Consider the following 19,833-nt stretch of genomic DNA (forward strand, 5'->3'; position numbering starts at 1 on the left):
GAGATAAATAAGGACATTACATAATGATAAAGGGGTCAGTCCAACAACAGAATATAACCATTATAAATATATATGCCCCCAAAACAGGAGCACTGACATATGTGAAACAAATACTAACAAAATTAAAGGCGGAAATACAATGCAATGCATTCATTTTAGGAGACTTCAAAACACCACTCACCCCAAAGGACAGATCATCCAGAGAGAATATAAGTAAGGATACAGAGGCACTGAACAACACATTAGAACAGATGGACCTAACAGAAATCTACAGAACTCTACACCCAAAAGCAGGAGGATACACATTCTTCTCAAGTGCACATGGAAAACTTTCCAGAATAGACCACATTCTAGGCCACAAAAAAGTCTCAGTAAATTCAAAAAGATTGAAATTCTACCAACCAACTTGTCAGATTAAAAAGATATAAAACTAGAAATAAATTATATAAAGAAAACAAAAAGGTTCACAAACACATGGAGGCTAAAACAACATGCTCCTAAATAATCAATGGATCAATGACCAAATTAAAATAGAGATCAAGCAATATATGAAGACAAATGACAACAACAGCACAATGTCCCAACTTCTGTGGAATACAGCAAAGGCAGTTCTAAAAGGAAAGTATATAGCAATCCAGGCCTATTTAAAGAAGGAAGAACAATCCCAAATGAATAGTCTAAAGTCAGAATTACTGAAATGGAAAAGAAGAAAAAATGAGGCCCAAAGTCAGCAAAAGGAGGGACATAATAAAGATCAGAGAAGAAATAAATAAAATTGAGAAATATAAAACAATAAAAAAAAATAAGTGAAACCAAGAGCTGGTTCTTTGAGAAAATAAACAAAATAGATAAACCCCTAGCCAGACTTATTAAGAGAAAAAGAGAATCTACACACATAAACAGAATCAGAAATGAGAAAGGAAAAATCATGACGGACCCCACAGAAATACAAACAATTATTAGAGAATACTATGAAAATTTATATGCTAACAAGCTGGACAACGTAGAAGAAATGGACAACTTCCTAGAAAAATACAACCTTCCAAAACTGTCCAAGGAAGAAACAGAAAATCTAAACAGACCAATTACCAGCAACGAAATTGAACCAGTAATCAAAAAACTACCCAAGAACAAAATCCCTGGTCCAGATGCATTCACCACTGAATTTTATCAGACATATAGAGATGACATGATACTCATTCTCCTTAAACTTTTCCAAAAAATAGAAGAGGAGGGAATATTTCCAAACTCATTCTATGAAGACAGCATCATGCTAATACCAAAACCAGGCAAAGACACCAAAAAAAAGAGAAAATTACAGACCAATATTCCTGATGAACACAGATGCAAAAATACTCAACAAAATATTAGCAAACTGAATTAAAAAATACATCAAGAGGATCATACACCATGATCAAGTGGGATTCATCTCAGGGATGCAAGGATGGTAGAACATTCGAAAATCCATCAACATCATCCACCACATCAACAAAAAGAAAGACAAAAACCACATGATCATCTCCATAGATGCTGAAAAAGCATTTGACAAAATTCAACATCCATTCATGATAAACTCTCAACAAAATGGGTATATGATAAACATAATAAAGGGCATATATGACAAACCCATAGCCAACATCATACTTAACAGCAAGAAGCTGAAAGCTTTTCACTTAAGATAAGGAACAAGACAGGGATGCCCACTCTCCCCACTGTTATACAACATAGTACTGGAGGTCCTAGCCAGGGCAATCAGACAAAACAAAGAAATACAAGGCATTCAGATTGGTAAAGAAGAAGTCAAACTGTCACTATTTTCAGGTAACATGATATTGTACATAAAAAACCCTAAAGACTCCACTCCAAAACTACTAGAACTAAAATCTGAATTCAGCAAAGTTACAGGATACAAAATTAATATACAGAAATCTGTTGCTTTCCTATACACTAATGACTAATGATGAACTAGCAGAAAGAGAAATCAGGAAAACAATTCAATTCACAACTGCATCAAATACCTAGGAATAAACCTAACCAAGTAAGTGAAAGACCTATACCCTGAAAACTAAAAGACACTCTTAAGAGAAATTAAAGAGGACACTAACAAATGGAAATTCATCCCATGCTCTTGGCTGGGAAGAATTAATACTGTCAAAATGGCCATCCTGGCCAAAGCAATCTACAGATTCAATGCAATCCCTATCAAAATACCAACAGCACTCTTCAACGAACTGGAACAAATAGTTCTACAATTCATATAGAACCACAAAGGACTCTGACTAGCCAAAGCAATCCTGAGAAGGAAGAATAAAGCAGGGGGAATCTCGCTTCCCAACTTCAAGCTCTACTACAAAGCCACAGTAATCAAGATAATATGGTACAGGCACAAGAACAGACCCACAGACCATTGGAACAGAATAGAGTGTGCAGATATTAACTCAAACATACATGGTCAATTAATATGTGATAAAGGAGCCATGGATATACAATGGGGAAATGACAGCCTCTTCAACAGCTGGTGTTAGCAAAACTGGACAGCTACATGTAAGAGAATGAAACTGGATCACTGTCTAACCCCACACATAAAAGTAAATGCAAAATGGATCAAAGACTTGAATGTAAGTCACAAAACCATAAAACTCTTAGAAAAAACATAGGCAAAAATCTCATGGACATAAACATGAGCAACTTCTTCATGAACATATCTCCCTGGGCAAGGGAAACAAAAGCAAAAATGAACAAGTGGGACTATTTCAAGCTGAAAGCTTCTGTACAGCAAAGGACACCATCAACAGAACAAAAAGACATCCTACAGTATGGGAGAATATATTCATAAATGACAGATCCAATAAGGGGTTGACATCCAAAATATATAAAGAGCTCATGAACCTCAATAAGCAAAAAGCAAATAAGCCAATTAAAAAATGGGCAAAGGAGCTAAACAGACATTTCTCTAAAGAAGAAATTCAGATGGCCAACAGGCACATGAAAAGATGCTCCACATCGCTAATCATCAGAGAAACGTAAATTAAAACCACAATGAGATATCACCTCACACCAGTACGGATGGCCACCATCCAAAAGACAAACAACAACAAATGTTGGTGAGGCTGTGGAGAAAGGGGTACCCTCCTACACTGCTGGTGGGAATGTAAATTAGATCAACCATTGTGGAAAGCAGTATGGAGGTTCCTCAAAAAACTCAAAATAGAAATACCATTTGACCCAGGAATTCCACTCCTAGGAATCTACCCTAAGAATGCAGGAGTCCAGTTTGAAAAAGACATTGCACCCCTATGTTTATTGCAGCTCTATTTATAATAGCCAAGAAATGGATGCAACCTAAATGTCCATCAGTAGATGAATGGATAAAGAAGATGTGGTACATATGCACAATGGAATACTATTCAGCCATAAGAAGAAAACAAATCCTACCATTTGCAACAACATGGATGGAGCTAGAGGACATTATGCCCAGTGAAATAAGGCAGGTGGAAAAAGACAAGTATAGAATTTCACTCATATGTGGAGTATAAGAACAACGAAAAACTAAAGGAACAAAACAGCAGCAGACTCACAGAACCCAAGAATAATGGACTAACAGTTACCAAAGGGAAAGGGACTGGGGAGGATGGGTGGGAAGGGAGGGATAAGGGGGACGAAGGGGGCATTATGATTAGCACACATAATGTAGGGGGTGGGGGCACAGGGAGGGCTGTACAACACAGAGAAGACAAATAGTGATTCTACAGCATCTTACTACGCTGATGGACAGTGACTGTAATGGGGTATGTGGTGGGGACTTGATGATGGGGCGAGTCTAGTAACCATAATGTTGCTCATGTAATTATAGATTAATGATACCAAAATAATAGAAAGAAAGGAGAGAGAGAGAAAGAAAGAGAGAGAGAGAGAGAGAGACAGGGAGGGAGGGAGGAAGTGAAGGAGGGAGGAAGGAAGGAAGCAAGCAAGAAATGAAATTGAATTGAAATGAAATGAAATGAAAAGGAGTGGAGTGGAGTGGAATGGAACGGAATGGAATGAAATGAAATCTTCCTGGATGTTTGACTGTAGAAATGTGAGGGCTCCTCTATCTTCCCTAAAACCATCTTCTACCCCAGGCATTATACTTCTGCCTCATCTTTATATACCTGAACTTCTGTGGTTCTTCCATGCACCACTGATTATACAGCCAGCAGAAGGTAAAAAGAGAATCTTTAAGCCAAAACATACAGAAGTAAGATAATAAGGTCTATATGTACTTCTAGATCCATATTAAATATACTTATTTATTTCTATTAAGGGTAAATCTAATTCCTCCTTGTTTTTCTATGTTATACCCTATGCTGCATTAATCAAGTCCCTGAGTTTGGTGATTGGCCAAGAGCTCAGAAAGTCCTTCCACAAGTGCCTTTGATTGTACCCAACTGTGATAAACTGAAAACTTCATATTTGACACTAGTTTCACTTGAGACTGACACTACTGATTCTTTGTGAGATGATCTTATAGGTTGTAAGGGAACCTGGGTCAAACTGAAATAAAAACCAAGGTTAGAGTTCTATGTCCCTAAGTTAATCTTTCTCCCAAATCCTTATTTAATTATGGATAAAGCTCTAAGTAAGCCAACAAAACAATTAATGCACTGATGAGAAAAGAGGACCATCACAAATCACCAAAATAAATTACATTAACTTACCATACAATGGAGAGGTGATCTGTTGAAACCCAGGTCTTAGGCACTGCTGAACTCTAGAAGGAAAAAAAAAATACCGAAAACTTAAGAGAAGCGTATTTGTTATTTTCCAAAAGGTTTGAAATTCTAAGCTAATATTTAGAAACGTAATATTAGTTACACTATTTTGCGATGCATAGACATTTTTAAATTATTCATTCTTATAAAAGGTGATCCAAAAATATTAAGATATTCCTACATAAAATAATTATTTGTCAATACTGCTTACTCAAGCTTAAATTATCCTTTAAAAATTATTAAAGCATCCACAGGTTTCTTACTGAAGTTTTAATGTCTAACTCTTCAATACTCTAATAAGAGGATACATTTATGATTCTTTAACAAATCAGTTACTTTAGTAATTTTAGTTCTGATTAGACTACTACTTGTTAAATTCTAAGATGTTACTTCTTAATCAGGGGTCCTAAGAAATACCCAGCCTATGGATATTTTTCAAAATAAATACGCCTGATCACAATTCCAAGGCCACCAAATCAGACTATTAGAAGTGAGGTCCAGGTTTACTTACCTTGAAAAAAAAAATCCCTACCTGATTAGGATATATACTACTGTTTACAGCCACAGGGCAAAAGCCTCCTAAAAAACTGTAACTACATGCAGAAGGCTTCCAAATAACAGCATAACACCCTTCAAGAACTAGAGGCTCCTTTTTATACCAGGTAATAACCTGCTTCTGAAGAGCACCTTGGATGCAATGGGGGAACATTAAGTAAATCCAATATTATTTTTCAGTTTTTCTCCATGCAAGGTCAAAGATACAATGAGCTACCCTTACCAGAACTGTCAAAACAAAATGAAAACAGGAAACTGACAGCACAGATGCAAGGCAATTTAGAGACCTAAAATGCCTCTTTAATTTAAAAAAATAGGTATTTGTAACTAAAAAATATATTTTTTTAAGTTCTAAGGAATCATTGTTACCCTTGTACTCTGCAAATAACAATTTGTATTTGTGTGTACCTGCCAATGATCTAAAGTGGGAGGAATCTACAGCTTATTTGTTGAACTTATAAACATTAGATATCTTATTTAGGAATTACTGCTAGAAGATTACTTAAAAAAGGGAGACAACTAGAGTTCACCGCAGTTCTAAGATTATGTTAGATGCTCAGTAGAGAAGGAACTCACAGTAGACAGCATTGACCATTACCAAGAGCTTAAAACTGATTTACGTTCATTCAGTTTTATGAATTCATCTGTGCTAGTGTTGAAAAAGGGAAAGACAATACAAATAATAAAGATAGTTGCTCATGATCTTTGTGGTAAGAAGTGAATGTCTACCCAAATCCATTCCTCCTTTCTTGCACAGTTGGCTAGACTACATCTTTTAGCCTCTCTTACTTTAAGACATGACTAAGCTTTTTCTAATGGTATATGAGCAAGTGATGTGTGTCATTTCCAGACCTCCTCCATGCTTTTTCCCTCTTCCACTGGGTTGAAATAGTGATTGATGAGAGTAACTCTGGAAGTAAAGTATTCAAGAAAAGGGTGCCTACTGCAAGCCTGGGTCCCTTAATGGGAGGTCCTTCAAAAACCACCCACCAACTTGAATACCTAGGGCAGCTGTATAAGTAAATGTAAATTTCTATTGTGTTTAAGTGCCATTACCTGTGTGTGTGTGTGTATTACCACAGGTTAGCCTACCCTACTAATACAACTGAGGTCTCTAACTTAAATTATTCTAGTCTCAATGGACATAAATGTCATTTAACTGTTCTTGATGTAATCATTAAAAATTGTTACTTCTTAATAACTGTTTTTTTAAAGTAAACATACATCTAGATATATGAAAGACTGTTGACTATTTGGGTGCTGAAAAACTAAATAAAACTGAGATAATGCAATAACCAGCTTTGAGAAAATCCCATAAGGAGTAAAATATTTTCACCAGAGATACAGAAATACAAACTGCCTTGAAAGCAAAACATTATCAAATGGATTAGAAAAGAGGAAAATACACACATGAGATGAAAAGGACCAAAGTTCTTTAAAGGATAAGCTGCAGGAACTGTTATCAATATAGCATCATGCCTCAGACCAAGTTTAGGAAATAAGCTATATTCAATTTTAGATGACTGACATCCAGGTTTACTAATGAGCTCATATTTAATATTTTGAGGATTTCCAGAAAATATCTGCCCCAAATATTCAACATCAAATAAGAAGATTCACAGCAATAATGAGTATTGAGAGATTTACCAGTTTAGTTCCAGAGCTACTATGGCTACACCACAACTCCTCCAGTTTTTAAAAAATGGTGGGTAAAAGAAGAGCTTACTAATTTTTGTTCTATATTTGGTAAGATTTCAGTAATAACCTGTATAATGAATGAACAGCAATCTAAGGTAGGGCAATAGTAGATGAGCTGAGCAACCATGAAACAAAGCAGTATCTCCTAAAAAGTAAAAGGAACTCTGGATTTTCCTTTTAGAAATTAGGTTATATTTGGAGAAGAAGCATATACTGAGTTCAAAAGTTAAGATCTTAATGAAAGACTTCAAGGTTAAAAATATAAGAAATAATATAAGTCCTAAAAGGAAACCTGAACTCATTTTCCAGAAGCTATGTACCCCAGTCAAAACCCAAATACTTGATGTCCTAGCAGGGGAAAATAATTAGCAATTAAGCAGGTTTCTGTTTACACTATCAAAGGTAATTTAAAAAATTTTTAATGAGTAAACCTTCATTCAAGTTTAGCATTCTAGAGTATGTGATATGTTTGATATTCCATTATTACTATTATGTATAACACCGCTCAGATAAAACGAGGGGACCTTAGTTTTCATTTTCAGTCCCAACTTTCAGGACTTACTTTGAATAAGAAACAGTTATTCCTCATAAATAAAAGTCATTTTCACAAAATTTCTAAGATTTTTTTCACCTTCTATGGATATAAGCACCCATGCCTCTGCCTTCCCAACATAGTTACATTTATTCTTTCAAATTCTTTCTCTCTCACGCGACACACCACAAGCAGGCACACAGAGCAGCACTAAACAAACTTAGCAATCATTTCAAGCAGCTATGCATTACTTCTCCTTTCATGCCCCAATATGTCTATCATGTTACTATTTTAGTAGAATATTTAAGAAAAAGATTACCACAACAGATAAGGCACTGGTATGATGGCTTAATTTTGGTAGGAAAGTCAGTCCTGAACGAACTTGGTAATCCCGGAATCCTCCAGCTACAGAAAGTGTGGTAAAATTTATGTGTCTAGCATTTAGAATCCAATAGTTGTTTACAGTCATATAAAAATCTGGGAGGAAACAAAAAAGACACACATTAAAAATCAGTAGTCATTCCTTCCAACAATAAGATATCTGTAATACTAATATTAAACTTAATTTCTGTTTAGCCATCTGAATCATCTAAAAAATGTTATTCACATTTCTCTATTTTGAATAAAATCAGTATCTTTATACATATGCTGCTTTCCCCATTAAATCAGAATACAACTAAGGGTTACTAACAGTGTAAATAAAGAAAAAGACACCCAATTTTACTGGCTTTGACAAGTCTATTGGCAGACAGGTCCTTACATTCCGTAAGGATGCTGCCTGTTCATGAGGCACACAGTACAGCAAGAAGAAACCCTTAAAATTCTTCCACAGATAGGAGTTTACTGTGCTAGAGTTGTAGCTCTTCCTAATCATGGTACTGTCCCTGTTTATGAGGCCTTAGTAGTTCTCTATGTGCCAACCACCACCACACAAAGTCCCATTAAGTTCTTCAAATACCATCTGTCAGGACAATGACATCCACATTAGTCTTTGGATTCTCTGCTGCTGTGGAAAACCTGAGGTTTAAGAAGGTTCTACCCATTTAGCATAACAGGTAGTTCAAAGAGAAGAACCTGCAGACAAATTTTTCCACTTTACCAAAAGAAAATGAGAAAAATGCAGTGTCACAGACCTGAGGTCAGGGAAGGAAGATCTCATCTCCTTTTCTGCTTATCAAAACTGAATGCATTTTTATCATGGCATTTGATCCTATTGAGGGCTTCAAGCATTTTGGAACAGCAACATACTCCCATTAAAGATCTCAGCAATATTTACTTAGATCACCAGAAAGCAGACTCATTCCTAACATCTGCAGGGCCTGGGACAAGAATACCCATGGGGTATGCATGCCATATGTCTAAGTATTTAAAAGTCAAATCCCAGCTAACAAACAGTTAAATATATTTCACTGCCTACCTTGACAAATATACCATCAAAGTAACTTGGAAGGCCAGGCTCAAATTAAGAGTTCTAGAACAATCTCGACTTAAGACACTACATTACGGTAGCACAGGAAAAGCAAAACTCGGGCCCATCACTGTGCTCCTCCTCCTCCTCTTCCCATACCAATTTCATCCTGCATCACAAGAGCCTCATGTACATATTTAAGCTCTGTCTGTACCTCATGCAGATCCACAATCTGGCTACAATTCATGCTTAGGGTTGTACGCACCTGCCCTCACAACAGATCCAGGTAAGAGGCATGGAGATGGGCTTAGGGTATACAGGCAAGAAAAGTCTAAAGGCTTGGTTACCTGCATCATGGCCTGTAAGTAAAGGCATAGCCTCCAAGTGCAGAGGCTGGCTGGCCTGTACACTCCTCCTCAACCCACGTGAATGGCAGGGCCAGAGTGCAGTGCAGGGCTTCCTTTCCCCTACTTAAGGGCACTACTTCCACCCAGTAAAAACAGGGCATCTACTCCTGGAGGTCATATGGGTCTCCTAAAAACCTAAAATACACCACCCCATGAACTTTTTTTTCATTCTAATTCTGGCTTAATGAAATGAAAATTAAACACAGAATAAACTGGAAAGAAGCTTGCTAATTACCAGAAAGGCATTCTGAACCTAAGAATCACTTTTAGTTTGAGCCTTTTAGAGACAGACCATCACTATCCTTCAAAAACAATAAAACCTGACTCTTTAGACAGTTCTTTATTCAAACAGTTTTTTAAAAAATATATTTTGAGTAATTCTAATTTAACATACATGGCTCATCTACATATACCATACAAAACATAATAAGCAAAACAGTTCTCAATTGTGGTGACAAGTATTATGACTTGTCTATACCTTTGGTATTTTTTCTAAATCTATAGTTCATTTATAATTATTAGAACTAGTAAACAGATTTAAGTAACTTCAATAATAAAACTAAAAATTTTTATTAAAAGATTTCTACAGGCAAAGTTTTATATGTAATAAGGAAAAAAAACAAACTTTACTATAAGTACTGTTGCACCATATACTCTAGCAAAGAAGTTACTCCTTGGCAATGTTGTTAAGATGGGTGCTTTGGAAAACTGATTTGGAGTCACTAGGGTATATTTCTCATTTAACTATAAACAAAATTTCATCACAATTAAGAATGCAAATTTTGACCAAGTAAGAAGTTGTGTACATTTTTCTGATCAGGGAAAAGATTTCTTTCTTCCTAAGATTTTCTTCTACTCATACAATATTCCAAAAAGCAGTGAAGCTAATACTTGACTTTCTTTAATAAAGTTGAGATAGCAGATGTTTAATTCTTATTCTGTGACATAATTGCCATTAGCTGACTGCAATCATAAATTCCTACTGTTCATTCAAAATTCCATACATTATAGTATCATCCACAGTGTTATTTCCTTTGTTATAGTAATGTACCACAGTAAGAGGCTAATTAGGAAGAGCAGATGCAAAGATTAGCATGCAAAGGTTAGGAGCACAGACCCAGGAACAAGTTTCCCAGGGTCAAATACTGGCTCCACTATTTTCTTGCCATGTGACTTGGGGCAAGAATTTTATCTTTGCATCTTTTTTATATCCATAAATATGAGGATAATGATACCTACTTCAAAGGATTGCTGTAACAGTCGAGTGACATAATAATACATCATGTATGCAAAGCCCTTAACACAACACCCCGAATATAGCAAGAGCTCTATAAATATTAGCAATTCTAACTCACCATATAAAGTGTTAGCAGACCTATATTTATTTAAAAACAGGGCATTTCTATTTTACTTAAATATATGCTTATTTTGAATAGAGTACACATAGTACAATAGAGTTAACAAAATATAGGAAGTTTAACTCACTTAAACACACTTTGAGAGGGAGTCATCCTTAAGAATAACTGAACCCCAAGTACCTAGGGATTGTAAGACACATGCTCTTCATGTGAAGATGTTAAGGACAAAGAAAACTAGCGGCAGTTTCAATTATAAACCTAAGTTGAAAGTCGCAAAAAGACATGCTCAGAATTGGAGGAGCTGGCTTGAAACTGCTTCACAAGTGGGTAAATCTGTAGCATACTATAAAGGCAATAGCTTCAGGCTTTTAGTCCTAAACAATGGGGAGGTCAGTATTTATTAAAAGTACTCACCTGTAATGAAGCGATCTAATGGCATCACAGGAGCAACGTGAGGTGTGGCTTGTGTAATAAGAAGATTTATCAGATCTTGTTTAAAATTTTTCAGTGTAAGCAATGCTCTTGCAACAAGGCCACCCATAGAATGACCAATTATTGCCACACTTTTTGGAGCAAATTCTTGACCCTATTAAAAAACCACAAAGTCATAATTAAGGCTTAGTTAGTATCATAATATAGATACTAAATATTTATTTCTACATTTAAGCAATTTTATAGAAAAAGGAAAAGTAAGCTACTTACATAACCTCTCATCATAAGATACAGAAATACATTTTCATACACTTGTAATTAGTGTATACATAACTATTTTGTGTTCTGCCAAATATTTTATCAGCTATGCTTTGGTTTTCTGAACCAAAATAAGAGCACTTGATCTAGGAAATCATGGTTCACGATTTGTTTTATTGGATGTAAGAGGTGTAATTATATTTGCTACATACCAGAACATTAAATTTGTAGGATATAAGAGGTCAGGTCATTTATTTGAAATTGGAAGTATCACCAAAAAGCCAGAAAAATTATGGTTCCATAGTAATATACTACCTTATCATATTGATGTATCTTACTTATCTCATCAAATTATTTCTTTATTGTATATCCGGAGTTTTTTAAAAAAAGCTGCATTCCATCACATTTATTCAGTGAAAAATACACATTTTGTTTTTTAAATAAATGTTGCTTTTTTTTCTATCTCCACAGAGTATCTTCAGTTCCACTACCAAACTTTTGCTCATCATCCTCCACACTGATCCTCCATCTATGCTTCCTCTTCTGTTACTATGAATAAATTAGACCTTGTGCAGAGGAGTGAAGATAGTAGGCCTGAGACTGCTATCTTTAGAATGAACTACATATAACATTGGCATTGGGTAGCAGTCTGAGACCTTACATCTGGTGAGTGTTGCTATAATTTCCTAAATAGGCATGGTTCACTATGCTGAAACTGCTTTGCAAACAATTTGGTTTATGCTGAATACCTGCTGTCCTTCTGGTTAGGATTTTGGTACATACTAGGCACAGAATGTCTACATGAGCAGATCCCAATAAAACCTTGGGCACTGAGTCTCTTATGAGCTTCTCTCACAGACAATACTTCATACATGTCAAAACTCACTGCTGTAGGAATTAAATGCATCCAGTGTGACTCCCCAGAAGGAGGACTTTTGAGAGCTTGCACCTGGTTTCCTCCAGTCTTCACCCATGCATCTTTTCTCTTTGCTGATTTTTGCTCTGTATGCTTTCACTGTAATAAATCAAAACCATGAATACAACTACATACTGAGTCCTGTGAGGCCTCCTCAAGGATCACTGAGCCTGGGATTAGTCTTGGCAATCCCTGACACAGACATGATCTAGCAAAAGCCAAATCCTACATATTTGTTCTGAAACATATCCCCTTTGGCCTTCTCAAGTCATCACTTTCTCCAGCAATTCACTTTCTTCTTGCATCAATTGTCTTTTCCTATTAGATCTGCCCATTTTTTAATTGGGTTATGCTTTTTTGGTATTGAGACATATGAGTTCTTTATATAGTTTGGATCCCTTTATCAGACAAATCATTTACAAATATGTTCTCCAATACTGTAGGTTGCCTTTTTATTCTGTTGATGTTCTTTGCTGTATAGAAGCTTTTTAGTTTGCTGTAGTTCCACTTGTTTATTTTTTATGTTGTTTCCCTTGGCCAGGAAGATGTGTCCAGAAAAAAATTGCTCATGCTGTGTTCAAGAGATTTTTGCTTGTTTTCTTCTAGGAGTTTTATGGTTTCATGTCTTATATTCAGGTCTTTCATACATTTCAAGTATACTTTTGTGTATGGAGCTAGAGAAGTAATCCAGTTGCATTCTCTTGCATGTAGCCGCCCAGTTTTCCCAACACAATTTATTGAAGAGACTGTTCCGCATAATATATTCTTGCCTCCTTTGTCATACAGTAATTGACCATATGAGTGGGTTTATTTCTGGGCTCTCTATTCTGTTTCATTGATTATGGATCTGTTCTTGTGCCTGTACCATACTGTTTTAATCACTATAGCTTTGTAGTATAGCTTAAAGTCAGGAAGGATAATACCCCAACTTTGTTCTTTCTCAAGATTGCTTTGGCTATTTGGGAGTCTTTTATGGTTCTATATATATTTTAGGATGATTTGCTTTAGTTCTCAAAAAATGTCATTGGGATTTTGATAGGGATTGCATTGAATCTGTCAATTGCTTTGGGCAGGATGGCCATTTGGACAATATTCATGCTTCCTATCCATGAGTATAAGCTAGATTTTCATTTATTAGTGTCTTTATTTTTCTTTCATCAGTGTCTTATATTTTTCAGAGTACAGGTCTTTCACCCCCTTGGTTAGTTTTATTCCTAGGTACTTTATTCATTTTGATGCAATTATAATGGGATTGTTTTCCTGGTTTCTATTTCTGCTAGTTTGTTGTTAGTGTACAAGAATGCAACAGATTTCTGTATATTGATTTTATATCCTGCAACTTTGCTAAATCCATTTATTAGTTCTAATAGTTTTTTTTTTATGGAGTCCTTAGGGTTTTCTATGTATACTGTCATGTCCAATCTGTAAAGTGACAGTTTCCCTTCTTCCTTGCTAATTTGGATGCTTTCTCTCTCTTTTTTTGTCTAATTGCCATGGCTAGGACTTTCAGTACTATGATGAGTAAAAGCGACTAGCGTGGGCATCCTTGTGTTGTTCTTGATCTTAGATGAATAGCTTTCAGCTTTTTGCCATTGAGTATGATGTTGGCTGCGGGTTTGTTGTATATGGCCTTTATCATATTGAGGTATGTTTTCTCTGCACTCACTTTGTTGAGCATTTTTATCAGGAATGGATGTTGAATATTGTCAAATGCTTTTTTAGTATCTATAAAGATGATCATATGGTTTTTATCCTTCCTTTTGTTAATTTAGAATATCATATTGATCAATTTGTTGGTATTGTACCATCCTTGCATCCCTGGAATAAATCCCACTTGGCTGTGATGGATAATCATTTGTTTCATTGTTTATTTAGCTTTGTTAGTATTTTGTTGAGGATTTTTGCACCTATGTTCATCAGGGATATTGGTCTATAGTTTCCTTGTTTGGTAATTGGCTAGTTTGCTATTAAGAGTAATAATAGCCTCAAGGAATGAGTTTGGAAGTATTTCCTCCTCTTCTGTTTTTTGGAATACTTGAAGGATAGGTATCAGCTCATTATTAAATGTTTGGTAGAATTCACCCATGAAGCCATCTAGTCATGTACTTTTGTTTGTTGGGAGCTTTTTGATTACCAGTTCAATTCAGTTCAAATTTTGTTTCTTCCAGGGGCAGTGTTGGAAGATTGTATGTTTCTAGGAATTCATCCATTTCTTCTAGGTTGTCCAATTTATTGTCATATAATTTTTCATAGAATTCTCTAATAAATTTTTGTACTTCTGTAGTGTCAGTTGTAACTTTTCCTTTTTTGTTCCTGGTTTTGCTTATTTGTGTCCCCTTTATTCTTGATTTGTCTGGGTAGGGGTTTGTCCATTTTGTTTATCTTCTCAAAGAAACCTTGATTACACTGATTTTTCTATTGTTTTATTCTTCTCTTTTATTTATTTCTGCTCTGATCTTTAATTATGCCCCTCATTCATACTTTGGGTTTCATTTGTTCTTCTTTTTCTACTTTCTTTAGTTGTGAGTTTAGACTGTTTCTTGGGGAATTGTTCTTGTTTCTTGAGGTAGGCCTGTGTTGCTATGTACGTCCCTCTTAGAACCACTTCTGCAGCATCCCACATATTTTGAACTATTGTATTTTTGTTTTCATTTGTCTCAATGCATTGCTTGATTTCTGTTTTGATTTGTTCACTGATCCATTTATTATTTAGAAGCATGTTGTTTAGCTCCATGTGTCTGTGGTTTTGTTTTCTTCATGTAATTTATTTCTAGTTTCATACCATTATGATCTGAAAAGATGCTTGATACAATTTCAATCTCTGAATTTACTGCAGCTGTTTTGGGACCTAGTAAGTTATTCTGGAGAACATTCCACATGCACTTGAGAAAAATGTGAATACTGCTGCTTTTGGGTGGAATGTTTTGTAGATACCCGTTAAGTCCATCTGATATAGTGTGCTGTTCAGTACCTATTTCCTTATTTATTTTCTGCCTGGATGATATATCCACTGATGTAAGTGGAGTGTTAAATTTCTTATGATTGTGCTATTTCCCCCTTTAGTTCTGTTAGTGTTTGTTTTACATATTTACATACACAGTGCTCCTATGTTGGGTACATATTTATAATTGTTATATTCCCTTGTTGGATGGATCCCTTTGTTACTATGTAATGTCATTCTTCTTTGTAATATAATGCAATGTTACTTTGTTTTGAAGCCTACTCTAAGTACTCCCATTCCTGCTTTTTTCTCCCTTTTATTTGCATGAAATATCTTTTTCCATCCCTTCACTTTCAGTCTATATATGTCTTTAGGTCTGCAATGAGTCCCTTGCAGGGAGCATATAGATGGGTCTTGTTTCTTTATCCATTCTGCCACCCTGTGTCTGTTGACTGCTGCATTCAGTCCATTTACATTTAAGGTAGTTATTGAAAGGTATATACTTATTGCCATTTTATTAATAGTTTTCTGGTTGTTTTTGTAGTTCCTCTCTTCTTTTCTGCCTCTCTTATACTCTTGTTATCTAATGTTCTTCTTTAGTGCTATGTTTGGATTTTTTAAATTTCTTGTGTATCTATTATAGGCATTGGTTTGTGGTTATCATAAGGTTTGTAGATAGTTTTCTAAATATATAACAATCTATATTTAGTTGATAGTCACTCTATTTCAAATGTAATCTAAAAGTATTACTTTTTTTCTTCCTCCTCCACACTTTATGTCAGAGTGTACATTTTTTGTGTATCCTTTGACTGATTTTGTGTATAGTTGATTTTACTCCTTTTTTAAAAACTTCATACTTGCTTAGTAATTGGCCTACAGCCTTTGTTGTAGGTTTATTTTCCCTGATAAAAGTTATTTAGACTTAAGACTTAAGAACATTTCCATCTACAGAAGTCCCTTTAACATTTCATGTAAGGCCATTTTAGTAGTGATGAATTCTTTTAACTTTCATTTATCTGAGAAACTTTTAATTCTTCCTTCAATTCTGAATGATAACCTTGCTGGGTAGAGGATTCTGGGTCATAGCATCTTCCCTTTCAACACTTTGAATATTTCATGCTACTCCCATTTGGCCTGTAAAGTTTCTGCTGATAGTCTTATGGAGTTTCCCTTATAGGTAAACGTCTGCCTCTCTCGTTTCTTTAAAAATTCCCTTTATTTTTAATCTTGGCAATTTAAATTACTTTATGTCTTGGTGTTGTCTTTCTGAGGTTCCTTTTGGTAGGGGCTCTCTGTACTTTCAGGACTTGGGTGTCTATTTCCTTCACCAGATTGGGGAAGTTTTCAGGTATTATTTTGTCAAAGACTTTCTACTTCTTTGTCTCTCTCTTCTCCTTCTGGTACTCTTTATTATGCAAATATTGTTTTGTTTGTTGTTGTCACACAGCTCTCTTAGCATTGTCTCATTTTTAGAAATTCTTTTTTATCTTTGTTCCTCAGCTTCATTGTTTTCCTGTTCTACATTTGCCATCTGATTGTCTCCTCTAGTTATAGCAATCTATTATTCATTCCCCCACTGTATTTTTCATCTCAGTTACTGTATTCTTCAGCTCTGAGTGGCTCTTATTCAAATCTATCTCTATTGAAGTTTTCATTGAGATCATCAATTCTTTACCACAGATCAGTGAGCATCTTTATGACTGTTACTTTGGAATCTTTATCAAGAGTATTGGTAATCTCCGTTTTGTTTAGCCCTCTTTCTGGTGTCTTATCCTGTTCTTTTGCTTGGAACATATTCCTCTGCCCCCTCATTTTGTCTGAGTTTCTGTGTTTCTCTTTTGTATAAACAGATGAGCTATGCCTCCTGGTCTAGAAAGTAGTAGCTTTATGAGGAAGGCATCTTGTGGTGCCCAGAAGCTCAAGATGCTTTGTTCACCAGTGCTTGGTTCTTTGCACTAGAAGCTGCAGTTGGTGGTGGTGGGCTTTGAATGGGGCTGCCTTTCTGCCTATCTGCCAGCAGTGGCTGATCTCAGTCTGCTACAGCTGGCAGCTCTCAGCCAGCCCTTTACCTGCTGTGAGGCACTTCTGTGGGGATCATTGTGGGTGGGGCAGCCCTCTGCCTGCTGCACAGCAACAGTGGCACTGCTGGGCCAGCAGGGCAGGTGGAGCAGGTGCACAGGGGAGAGTGACATGGGGCTGAATCACCAACAATGGGCAAAGAGCATTTGGAGCTGGCTGCTGTGGGTGCCTTTCCAGCTGGGCTGAGAAAGGGCCAGGAAAGCTGGGAATGTCTCCCTCTGCATAGTAGGCAGCAAAGTCTGACTGCTGCTGGGCTGAGCAGGCAGTTATGGAGGAAAGCAGACCACAGGGCTGAACCACCAGCAAGGTAGATGGAACATTTGTAGCTAACTCCCACAAGCACCCAGCCAACTGGGCTGAGGGAGGGCTAAGGAAGTGTTGCCCACCTGCCCTTTCTCCTCTGTAGAGCTCCCTCCAACCCCCACCCCTCAGGCACACTTCAGGCTGCTGGTGTATCTTTCAAACTGCTGCCTCTGCGTTGGGTCTCGGTGGGACTGATGAAGTGTGCCTGTCCTCCACAAGCTACAGGAGTCTCAGCCTCCCAAAGTGCTCCAACTCTCCCTGGTGTCCAGCCCTGTTAATCACCAGAACCCAGTATAATGTGAGCTTGTGTTCCCAGAGCAAATCTCCAGGGTCAGGTATGCAGGATTCCTGTATGCTTATCTCCTCTGCTCCATTCCTCTCCCTCCAGTTTGTGGGCTGGGATGGAGGGAGGGCTTGGGTCCTGATCAATCACAGCTCTGCCACTTTACCCTTCTCTATGTGGTCTTCTCTTCTTTACCAGGTGTAGATGGTCTATTCTGCAGTCTTCAAGTCATTTTCAGGTTTAGTTGTATTTGCTGCAGTTGCTTCCTTGGTGTGTTCCACCTTGCCTTCCTATTCCACCATCTTTTCCCCACTATTCACAGCCTCATTTTTTGTTGATCTATATTCTTTTCAAACAATGTCGTAATCTGATTTAGACAATCAGTATTTGCTGGTTTCTTAAAATGAACTCAGGTGGTCTCTTCCTCTATTTTTTGAAGGAGTTTGTGTAAGATAGGCATCATTTCTTCTTTACATGTTTGATAGAATTCACCACTAAAGTCACTTAATTCTAGAGTTTTCATGTAGCAAGACTTTTATTTACAAATCCAAAAATTCTTAGACAGATATAGATCAGAGATTATTTATTCTTGTGTCTGTTTTGTAACATGTTTCAAGAGATATATGAATTTCATCTGAGTTGTCAAATTCATTGGCATTATGTTGTTCTTAATATTCCTTTAGTAGCTTCTTAGTATCTGCAGGCTCTGTAGAGATGCCCCCTCTTTCATTCCTGATAGTTGTGTCCCCCTCCTTTTTTTTCTTAACGAGTGTGGCTAGGGATTTGTTAATTTATAGATCTTTTCAAAGAATCAGTCATTGGTATCAACTTTCTGTTTATTTTCTATTTCATTAATTTCCATTCTCATCTTTGTTTCCTTACTTCTACTTACTTTGAGTTTAATTTTCTTCTTTCTCTAGCTTCTTAAATTACAAGGTTAGGCCACTGCTTTTAAATCTTGTTCTCCTGTAATATTTCTTCTAATCCCTACGTTAACCTTACAAATTCTGATAAGGTTTTCACTTTAATTCAGTCAAAACATTTTCAAATACTACCTGTGATTTTCTTTTTGACTTCTGGGTTACCTAGAGATAATTCCCAAATACTTGAGGATTTTTCAGGTATTTTTATTGATACCTAACTGACTTCTGCTACCTTCAGGAACCCACAATTTCAATCCTTTGAAATTTGCAGAGACTTGTTTTATGGCCTATCATATAGCATATCTTACTAAATGTTCCATGTGCATTTAAAGAGAGAACATAGTTTCTATAGTTGTGGGGAGTAGTACTATATAAATGTCAATAGGTTAAGCTGGTTAATTGTGTTCAAATCCTCTATATCTTACTGTTTTTTTGTCTATTTATTTTATCAATTCCTAAGAGAAGATTGTTGGAATCTCCAATCCTAATTGTAGATTTACCTATTTCTTCCTTTATTTGTCAGTTTCTACTTCATGAATTTGGAAGCTCTGTTTTTAGGTGCAGACTCAAGACTGTTCTGCCTTCCTGATGAGCTCTTCATCATTATGAAATGTTCCTCTTTACCCCTGTAATATCCTTTGCCCTAGAATCTATTTAACTGATGTTAAGATAGCCATGCCACCTTTCATCTGATCTGTGCTTGCATGTACATTTTTTCCATTTTTTACTGTAATCTATCAGGATCTTTACATTTAAAGTGGCTTTGGCTTTCTAATAAACACATTAATATATACTTGGGTGGGTTGTGCTTTTTAAGTTCAGTCTGACAAGGTCTTCCCTTTTAAATGGAGTGTTTAATCCATCTAAAAATAATGTAATTATTCATATAGTTGGATTTAACTCTACCATCTTGCCATTTGTTTTCTATTTGTCCCATGTTTTTCTCTTCTTTCCTACTTTCAGACTGAGTATTTCTCTTCCATTTATTC

General features: G+C 36.2%; 1 protein-coding gene across 2 annotated transcripts in view; it reads right to left on the reverse strand.

Annotated features, from left to right (window-relative positions):
• PGAP1 (post-GPI attachment to proteins inositol deacylase 1) overlaps positions 1–19,833 on the reverse strand; it is a 94,815-nt gene that overhangs the window by 61,582 nt on the left and 13,400 nt on the right. For both annotated transcript variants that reach the window (XM_057503757.1, XM_057503756.1), the window contains exons 4-6: positions 11,124–11,295; positions 7,856–8,013; positions 4,698–4,750 (exon numbers count right to left, since the gene is read on the reverse strand). In XM_057503757.1, the coding sequence (XP_057359740.1) occupies positions 4,698–4,750; positions 7,856–8,013; positions 11,124–11,295 (383 nt within the window). The remainder of the gene's footprint in view (positions 1–4,697; positions 4,751–7,855; positions 8,014–11,123; positions 11,296–19,833) is intronic.

The sequence above is a fragment of the Manis pentadactyla genome, chromosome 6, assembly GCF_030020395.1.
Source record: "Manis pentadactyla isolate mManPen7 chromosome 6, mManPen7.hap1, whole genome shotgun sequence".
Lineage (NCBI taxonomy): Eukaryota > Metazoa > Chordata > Mammalia > Pholidota > Manidae > Manis > Manis pentadactyla.